Genomic DNA, 10,512 nt, shown 5'->3' with positions numbered 1-10,512 from the left:
CCTTTGCCCTCTCGTGTCATTGTAAACGTGGCCCAAAAACACATCATTAGGCACATTAAACAAATATAGGCCTACTTCACAACCATTAGCCCTAATTATAATATTAATAATGCAAATCCACACCCAAACTCAAATCTTATTTGCATGAGAATGGCCATAATATTCTGGCGCCTAATTTTTTGTTTTACAAATAATAATCTAAATCATTTCGGTAATCATAAATGGCCATTATGTTAAACATTCACACGTCCTTATACATCGATCAAGATTAAGTACAAAGCATCCAAGAATCGTACTACACCCAAGCAGACATGTACAGTGCATCCGGAAAGCATTCACAGCGCTTCACTTTTCCCACATTTTGTTATGTTACAGCCATATTCCAAAATGGAATAAATTAATTTTTTTCCTCAAAATTCTACACACAACACCCCATAATGAAAACATGAAAGAAGTTTTTTTTGAAAATTTTGCAAATTTATTAAAAATAAAAAACTAAGAAATCACATGTACATTACGACATAATCATGCATGACAGAGTTTTAGAGGTTATAGTATATAATGAAATGAGGCTTTGAGTTTTGTTGTGATGAATGTCGAATGCATGAAATAGAATTGCATTAAATAGTGTCCCCCATGTACATTTGTAAAAATGAAAATTTTAGCCATTGTTAAAAATATTGTTCATGTTTGTCGTTTTCTAAAGCAAATGTTCAGCATGAATGCATTAAGATGCACCTTTATAAAAAATGAGTTCACTTTCAAAACCAAGCATTATGAAGTACAAATATGATCACTAGCAAAACTACAATCACCACTATGCACTCAGTGAGCACTTAATTAGGTAGACCTGTGCACCAGCTTGTTAATGCAAATATTGAATCAGCCAATCATGTGGCAACAACTAAATCCATAAAAGCATGGAGATGTGATCAAGATGTTCAGCTGTTTTTCAGACCAAATGTCAGAATGGGGAACAAATGTGATCTAGTTGACTTTGACCATGGAATGATTGTTGGTGCCAGACAGGGTGGTTTGAGTATCTCAGAAACTGCTGATCTCCTGGGATTTCCACTTACTACAGTCTCTAGAGCAGGGGTTGGCAACCCTGGTCCTGGAGAGCCGCAGGCTGTGCTGGCTTTCGTCTCCACCTTAAAATAAGCAACCGATTCAGACCCAAGAAACCAGGTGAGGTGAGTTAACTGTGCAATCAACGGCTTTCATTGATCAATTAATGCCAAGTAACAACGAAAGCCAGCACACCCTGCGGCTCTCCAGGACCAGGGTTGCCGACCCCTGCTCTAGAGTTTGCAGAGAACGGTGCGAAAAAAAGAATCCTAAAAATATCCAGTGAGCAGCATTTCTGCGGGGCAGAGACGCCTTGTTCGTGAGAGAGGTGAGAGGAGAATGGCAAGACTGGTCAAAGCTGATTGGAAGGTGACAGTAACGCGAATAACCACACATTACAGCAGTGTTAAGCAGAAGAGCGTCTCTGACCACACAACGCATCATAACTGTAACCGGTTAGGCTACAGCAGCAGAAGACTTAATAAGTCTAAGAAATATGTCTAATAAATACGTCTAAACATGTCTAAAAACTTCCACAAGTTAAAGCATCACATCCATAACTAGTAAAATAAACATGAAGTGCTGTTCTAAACAAAAAATACAGTCATCGTAAGTTTTTTTTTTTTTTTAATTTGGGGGGGGGTTAGACAACAGGGATATCGGAAGGGTGGGGGGAAATCAGGAGGGAGGACTAAGGTACAGTTTGAAAAGGTGTGTTTTTATTCTGCGTCGAAATAGGGGGAGGGATTCTGCTGTCCTGACAGTGGTAGGCAAGTCATTCCTCCACTGAGGAACCAGAACGGAAAACAGGCGTGAAAGTGCAGCTCGACCGCGGTTATTTATGCTGTATTTAAATTTTTTAAAACAGCATAACCTTTCTTTCGCCTGGGGTTATGCAAATGAATGTTTTGTTCTGTTCTGCAGCTATCGTTGCTCTTGCTGATTGACTCTCGAGCAGCTGAGAGTCTCTGTTGTGTGTCTTTACTGTGTCCCCAGAGGCTACAGACAAAGCAAAATGCCATGACTCAGCGCCCAATCGCTGCAGGGCTTGCGCTGTAGTCGGGAATTCTCGGAACCTCAACGGATCCGATTACGGAGCCCTCATTGACTCCAATGACTTCATCATAAGACGACAGATTCAGCCTGATTTTCTCTTAGCAGTTTACGAAGACGCGAAAGGTATACCTTACGAAAGTTGTTTACTTTTCTAGGCGTGTTCTCCGAACTATCCCTTAGGCGGTTGCTTAAGGCATAGCTTCTACGTGCGACATTACTAGGCCTATCGACCTGTCTGTGATCGATTGTGCACTCCATGCCGCGACTGCTTGATTGCATTATTAGAGAAAGTAGTGTTATTTATGAATAAAACACTGCATGAATACTTTAAAACATTCCATTTATCACGACTAGTGGTAACATATTAATAGAAGTTCAAACTTACAAACTAAATGATCCAACCGTATATATTGTAGCGAGCGCTGAATCCAACAGACAGACTAACAGTAATGCTCCTCACAGCAAACATTCGCACACTGACAAAATGGTCGGGCGACAATGGTTTTTTATAGCAGATCAGACGACCTGTTTGAAAACCGCCCCAAGACACCCTCTAACAAAAACTTTAAACACGACCGGGTAGTCTGTGGCCCATCCAGCCCAGGTACAGAACCCCAGGCCGTTACATAATAATCTTCGCCAAATTATTTATACGGTTTGTGATATCACGCCTGGCCCCACTAGGCTCTCTATCAATACGCCTTCTTGGCCATGTCATGTTTTATTTACATTATTTTAATATCTTTGTCATGCTGCCTTAAATGACTTTTCAATGAGGGTTGATTTGCCAGAAGCACCATCACATTACTGGTGTAATTCACTCTGATTAGCTGACGTTTTCAATAAAAGCGCACCAACAAGCAAAACGCACCAACACGAAAACAACATAAAGCTATGGCGAAAAAGAAAAGAAAAGAAAGAAGCGGTCACACAGCTTCACAGCAAACAAAATGCAGATAATGTTAAAGGACGTGGCGTGGAAATTATTTTACAGTTTTAGGACTATGGTGTCAAACAAAACAAAGAAAGCACTATGGTTAAACATTACTCCAGCCCACAGGGAGAGTGTAAAATCATGAGTTTATGAATGTCATTTAAAAGGCAATTTGGCAACATTATTTATTATAATTTATTATATTTATTCTTTCCATGAAAACAGTCCCATTAATGTGGTATTTTAGTAATATTATTAGCCAACTACAACTGTATAAATATTAGTGTACATATTGCTTAACAGATTGAGATGTAACTAAGAGCAACAGGTGATTTCAGAGGCTTGCGGTCCTAACTAACAGTGGTGGCCACTAGCGGAGTGAGCTGACAACATCGCTATGGTATAGCGAAGAGTGGTCCAGACCAACCTTACGAAAGTACGACGTACGGAAGGTATACTTAGCAAAGAACGCTTCGGGAAACACATTGAAACGTTAAGGTACAGCTTAAGGTCCAATTTATGAACAATGTAGCGTTAAGAAGGCTTCGGGACGTGTAGCCCTGGAGGGTGTGTGTGTGCTGGTCTCTCAGTGTCATGGAGGGTTTGCGTGTGTGCTGGTCTCTCAGTGTCATGGAGGGTGTGTGTGTGCTGGTCTCTCAGTGTCATGGAGGGTGTGTGTGTGCTGGTCTCTCAGTGCCATGGAGGGTGTGTGTGTGCTGGTCTCTCAGTGCCATGGAGGGTGTGTGTGTGCTGGTCTCTCAGTGCCATGGAGGGTGTGTGTGTGCTGGTCTCTCAGTGCCATGGAGGGTGTGCGTGTGTGCTGGTCTCAGTGTCATTGAGGGCTCAGGTAAAGTGCAATCTTGTGTAATTTCAGCTTTAATTGATCAGTTGAGTGCTGCGGCTCTCCAGGACCAGGAGTGAGGACCCCAACACACCCTGCATCTCTCTCTCTCTCTCTCTCTCTCTCTCTCTCTCTCATTCCCTCTTGGCTGGCCTCCCAGCGTCCGCCATCAGACCCCTCCAACTTATCCAGAATGCAGCAGCTCGTCTGGTCTTCAACCTTCCCAAATACTCACACGTCACCCCCCTGCTTACTTCCCTCCACTGGCTGCCTGTCATGGCTCGCATCAAATTCAAAACATTGGTGCTAGCCTTCCAAGCAGTTAAGGGGTCTTCCCCAGCTTATCTACAAAAAATCATCAGACCCTACACCCCTGCCAGACCTCTTCGTTCAGCCTCCACAAGCCGCTTGGCACCTCCCCCTCTCCAAACCTCCACCTTACGCTCACGACTACTGTCTGTTCTGGCTCCACGGTGGTGGAACGAACTCTCCGTTGAGGTCAGAACTGTAGAATCTCTCCCCACCTTCAAGCGCATGCTGAAGACACACCTCTTCAAGCAGCACCTCTCCCCATCCCTCCCTACCTCCCTGTGAACCTTAATTGTTGTCTCTGTGACTTGCTTTGTGTATCGGTATTTTTAGTTGGCTAGGTAAGCAGTGTTTGGATAGTTAACTTTGGTCACTTTTGCTCTGTTGTTTGTTTGTTTGTTTGTTCAAAAAAAAGTTGAAATTGTATTTCCCTCTAGGGTCTTTCAGCGAACTTATCCCTGGTTATGGGTATGCACTTTGTTGTACGTCACTCTGGATAAGAGCGTCTGCCACATGCCAATAATGTAATAATGTAATATAATGTAATGTATTCTATTCTTTTTGGATAGCTCGGCCTGCTTCGGGACTGACAGTGTTAGGCTAGACCCTGTCCGTGTGTTTGGGTTTGTTTTTGGGTGCATTAATAAATGCATAAGAAAGCTGTGCTGTTATTGTAACTCACTGACCTTGACTAACTATTAAAAGCAGAGGCAGAAAAGTAAAATTCCTGCCATGTGTTTCTTCCATCCATCAAAGAAAAGGTAGAAAGCTTGCATTTATTAGTAAGTGAAGGAGAAATGTTAATTGAATACCAGTCAGTGTATTTTCTGTGCCAATAGTGTTGAAACATATTTCTCCCATCACGTTACAGAAACCATAATGATGTTTCTTGGTTGTCTCGTAAACTTGGGCCACATAAATGCAGCTCTCATGATTGCATTGTCTAAAATCAATGTCAAGACTAGTTTACATAGCAGCCAGTCTCCAAAAGCAATATATATATATATATATATTGTCTCTGCAGAATGAACAGAGCTCCCATTTTGGGCTATGAAAAGGACGTAGGGAACAGAACCACCCATCGTGTCATGTACCCAGAAAGTGCCACAAACCTGCAAAAGGACACGAGCCTGCTGCTGATACCATTCAAGACTTTGGATCTGGAGTGGATCACTAGTGCTCTGACCACAGGCACTGTGAAACGGTAGGTGGCCATGGGCTACATTGGGAATGCATTTGTGTTTGAACATCGATCTAAGAAGCTGATTGCAGCTCTGAGAAACAGGAGCCCTCGTCAGAAGCTGCTGTGGTGCTCACTCACTTTGTTTTCAGATGAAAAAGAAGCAACAGTTTTCATCATTATGCTTTGCATTTAATGTTACGGTGAGTGGTAAAATGAGCTAGACAGACAGTTATGTGCAAAGAAAGGGAAAAAGGGCTCCTTTATTAGCTCAGTGCTGCCCTGGGTTACTAGTGGACTCTGTGATCTTGTGGATCGTCATTGGACTAAGTGGCACCCAGCAGGCTGTTCAAATCTCTCTGTCTTCAACAGCACCCGTTCTCCTGTGATGGCCAAGATTAATGCAGACAAGAATACGGTGAGAGTCTTATGTCACAACTTGCTTCTGTGTGTGTGTGTGTGACTATACAAATTCTACATATAGTATGTCTTTTGTGCTGATTTGGTGACTTTTACTTTTTTCTTTTAACACAGGTGTTAATATACAACCCCACATTCTTAAAGTATGTCTATGATGTGTGGCTTGAACGCCATGGAAAATATCCCTCCACCGGCTTCTTAACCTTGATGTTCGCCATCCACGTATGTGATGAGGTAAGCACATATTACACATTTTAACAAACTATATAATGAGCAAACTGGCTTTATCCAATTTACCCAAGAAAAAAGCAAAATCAAAGTGCAGCGTCAGATGCAGTGTACGTTTGAGCTGGCATATACTGCCATCTAGTGTTGGTAAAATGCCCTGATACCTTTTTTTACTTTAAGCCTGATGAGCCAGTGGAAGAATTTTTGCAAGATTACATTTCATTGACCATTCCTGAAACACTTATGAATCTTATTAATGTCTTGTTAGGAGAACATTCATTGTTTTTCTGTTTTAATGCTGTCCTTTGTGAGTTAATCTCAAGCACTTGTTGTTCAGTGAAGCTATTTTGGGTATTTGCGTACATCTGGTGTGTCCTATTCTTGTAATTACAAGCCAAAAACTGCCATTTATGAAAATATATTCAGTTTAACATCAAACTGTCCATCTACTTCCTCTTGGTCTCAGGTGAATGTTTTTGGATTTGGGGCAGCCAAGGACGGAACCTGGCAGCATTACTGGGAGAAAAACAAATTTACAAAGTGGAAGCCAACTGGACTGCACGCCGGAGACTACGAAGCATTGGCTGTGAAATTAACACGACCTCCCAAGCAGCCTTAATAAGCTTTTATTTTTGGAGGAAATGGCAAAGGGCCAGGAAAACGTGCTGCCCCGTCAAAAAATAATAATGACACTTGATAAGAAACTATTACAAACATAAGGCTGCATTACAATTTGCCAAAAACGTTTTTACCCAAAATGAAAAATGAAAGATTTATTTACCAAAGAAAATGTAATGCTGTCTTGAATTTGGTGGATGTTTTGAAGTGAAATGAAATAAGTTGACCTCAGACTCCCCCCTTGAAACAATAGGACCTTCTCTGTCTGCAGATCAGATTTTGTGCAAGGCTGCTGTTTTCTTTAGCGTGTCAATATGTGGGGTGTAGGCTATGTGTATTGGCGGCCGGTGTGCTGGAAAAGCCAAAAGCATTACTTTAGAAACGAGCGGTAGGTCTCAACCAGTTTTCCTTTAGTTTGTCAGGGATAATGACAGAGGGGCAGAGGTAGGAAATTGCCAGAGGCGAAGGTCATTACCCCGCTTATCAACAAAAAAAACATAATTTTAAACATGCGTTTCGAATGTGACTGTGGTAACTTTAGGGGAGAGCCAGGTTGAAAGTAACAGGGGTGAAAGCACATTGGTCCCTGTTTATAGTTTTGCACTTTGTTGCCAAATGACTGTAATGTAATGTTACTTACTGTATGTCGGATGGGGACGTTTTCATTTTCTACACCAATGTCTTCAATTAACCATTCTATTAACTGACAAGGAAATCAAGACGTTCGTTCTATCAATAACTTGGGACATTTTTAGTTTTAAATGGATATATAACTTTGCCTGTATGACCGGTGTACACATGGTGAATATCTGTGAGGGCTATGTCTCTGTATGTGAAGTGCCTTATCAATGAAATTCCTAATGTGTAAGGTCTGGGATTTGGGGATGGGGGTTGTGTGCCTTTTAAACTTCATCTCACATTGATAAATGGAATGATTGCTTTTTTTTATTAAATCAAAAATGTATTTTATTTGTTTGAATATGTTTTGAATATAACGAGCTGCAGTTATATCATTAAATCTTTAGGTAGAGTATCATCATTATATATTGTTTAATGGGACCTCAATTTTATCAACATCGATAAATGTAAAAAATAGATATTTCTTAATTTTGTAATCTGAAATGCCCGTGAATCACCAGAACTAGCGGTATTCCATCATCACTAGTACATAATTCAGGATTGGATGAATTCCAATTGACAATGCGTCACATGGTGTATAAACTCAATGATCAAAACTAATAACTAAAAGTTGAAAGTCATCAAAGGGTGGCTATTGTTTCTGCACACTGCCGTCTTTGATTCCCACAGATGATTTCAGCAGATGACAAGATGCTCAAGTGGCACCAATCACACCCAGCTCAGGCTTTTCAGAAAACAGGAGTGAAGCATCTCCGCTCAGGAGCTTCCCATCTTAGTCTGGACGTGACACTGAGGACCGTGCGGTCATGCCAGAGCTGACTGCTCCATGTGAGCGGTTCAGGAGCGTATAGGAGCGACCGCTCAGGCTGACGCTCCACATTTATGGAAACCCGCTCCTCGCTTCAGTCACATTACGGTCACTCGTGCTCACGCTCCTCTTACACTCAGCTCACAAACTCTGAGTTAGTCTAACAGAGTGGAACTGTTCCACACTGGGAGCGTGGTCGGGAGTTAGTCTAACAGAGTGGAACTGTTCCCACACTGGGAGCAGGGTCAGGAGTTAGTCTAACAGAGTGGAACTGTTCCCACACTGGGAGCGGGGTCAGGAGTTAGTCTAACAGAGTGGAACTGTTCCCACACTGGGAGCAGGGTCAGGAGTTAGTCTAACAGAGTGGAACTGTTCCCTCACTGGGAGCAGGGTCAGGAGTTAGTCTAACAGAGTGGAACTGTTCCCACACTGGGAGCAGGGTCGGGAGTTAGTCTAACAGAGTGGAACTGTTCCACACTGGGAGCAGGGTCAGGAGTTAGTCTAACAGAGTGGAACTGTTCCCTCACTGGGAGCAGGTTCAGGAGTTAGTCTAACAGAGTGGAACTGTTCCCACACTGGGAGCAGGGTCAGGAGTTAGTCTAACAGAGTAGAACTGTTCCCACACTGGGAGCACGGTCAGGAGTTAGTCTAACAGAGTGGAACTGTTCCCTCACTGGGAGCAGGGTCGGGAGTTAGTCTAACAGAGTGGAACTGTTCCACACTGGGAGCAGGGTCAGGAGTTAGTCTAACAGAGTGGAACTGTTCCCACACTGGGAGCAGGGTCAGGAGTTAGTCTAACAGAGTGGAACTGTTCCCACACTGGGAGCAGGGTCGGGGCAAACCCTGGTGTGAGTTTGCTGGTGTACTTTTAGGTAAAACAACGCTTCCCACACTGGGAGCAATGGCAAGAGCGCTCACTTGTACAAGTTCACTGGTATATTTTCAGAGTGTACAAACAAGCAAAACTCTTCCCACACTGGGAGCATTTATAAGGGCATCCCCTTGTACTCCCCAGCTAGACCACTCCGGTCTGCCAGCTCTGGTTCGTTTTCCAAAACCTCATAAATGACGTCCTCAGATTGGCTGCCATGCAAGGCCCCGACCAGCTCGTCAGGAGCATTTGGGGGTTAGGTGCCTTGCTCAGGGGCACTTCGACACAGCCCGGGCGGGGGAACGAACCGGCAACCCTCCGACTGCCAGACGACTGCTCTTACTGCCTGAGCCAAGTGGCCCCCGCAGTAGTAATTGGCCCCCTCCTACTAACTGCCACGAACACGAATGCTAACAGCCGTGTCACCACTCCCTTGTCTGCCTTGACCTCCAGCAAGATCACCTTCTACTGGACACCCGCTGCCAAGGGAACTGAACGCCACATCGCCACAGCCTCCATCCCTCCCTGATCAGAGACTTTTTTCTGGAACACCTGGAAATGGGCACTAGGGGGCGCTAGGTGTCACGCGTAGAGGGGGGTTCTGTGTTAGGTTTCATGTTTTTTCAATGTATTGTATTCTAAGGTGTTAGCGTTTCCATGTATTGTCACCCTCTGTGGTTTCCGTAGTCTGTGTGTCTCTCCCATTCATGTCCAATCATTCGTTTTAAAACCTCTTTTCTCTTCCTGGTTTTCATACACACCTGATTATTGTTTCCCTTCGTTATCTCCCTATATATACCTGTGGTGTTTGTTAGTTCCCTGCCAGATTGTTATGTGCCAACTCCATACTTTCCAGAGTTACCTGATTGATTTCCGTTTCAACCCGTTTCGTCCCCGACTTCCGCGTTTAGCTTTCTGCCTGTTGGATTACTGCGACTGGGTTTGTTTTACAGTCCTGACATATTCCGGACACGTTGGGAGTCATTCATTCATTCATTCATTATCCTAACCCGCTTATCCTGAACAGGGTCGCAGGGGGGCTGGAGCCTATCCCAGCATACATTGGGCGAAAGGCAGGAATACACCCTCGACAGGTCGCCAGTCCATCGCAGGGCACACACACCATTCACTCACACACTCATACCCATGGGCAATTTAGACTCTCCAACACCGCCTAACCTGCATGTCTTTGGACTGTGGGAGGAAACCCACGCAAACACGGGGAGAACATGCAAACTCCACACAGAGAGACCCTGGCTGATGGGGATTTGAACCCAGGACCTCCTTGCTGTGACCCACTGCTACCCACTGCACCCACGTTGGGAGTATTGTAGCTAAATATTGTACGTGGCTCAAGTGGTCATTTGTGGATAAATAAATGCAATGAGGTAGCAATGTACTGCTACGTGTTACTTTAATGTGCGGTTTTGGACCTGAATAAAGCTCCAATGCCTCCTTCTAGACATGCCGAATGAGTCAGAGCTTTCACTCAATTACTGCACAGTCTTTCCTTTCAACACTTACAGTAAGAAGTTCTTGA

The 10,512-nt window shown here is 43.6% G+C and overlaps 1 protein-coding gene across 1 annotated transcript; it reads left to right on the top strand.

Moving 5' to 3' along the window:
* Positions 1 to 311: 311 nt before the first annotated feature.
* LOC133136683 (CMP-N-acetylneuraminate-beta-galactosamide-alpha-2,3-sialyltransferase 2-like) lies at positions 312 to 7,537 on the top strand. Its single transcript, XM_061254332.1, has 6 exons — positions 312 to 318; positions 2,065 to 2,199; positions 5,235 to 5,412; positions 5,761 to 5,806; positions 5,923 to 6,042; positions 6,503 to 7,537. The coding sequence occupies exons 1-6, from the start codon at positions 312 to 314 to the stop codon at positions 6,653 to 6,655; spliced, it is 639 nt and encodes a 212-aa protein (XP_061110316.1). The 3' UTR covers positions 6,656 to 7,537.
* Positions 7,538 to 10,512: the final 2,975 nt, after the last annotated feature.

The sequence above is a fragment of the Conger conger genome, chromosome 9 (assembly GCF_963514075.1).
Source record: "Conger conger chromosome 9, fConCon1.1, whole genome shotgun sequence".
In the NCBI taxonomy this organism is placed as follows: domain Eukaryota; kingdom Metazoa; phylum Chordata; class Actinopteri; order Anguilliformes; family Congridae; genus Conger; species Conger conger.
Note: the sequence above shows the minus strand (reverse complement) of the source record. Positions and strands in the feature narration are given on the sequence as shown.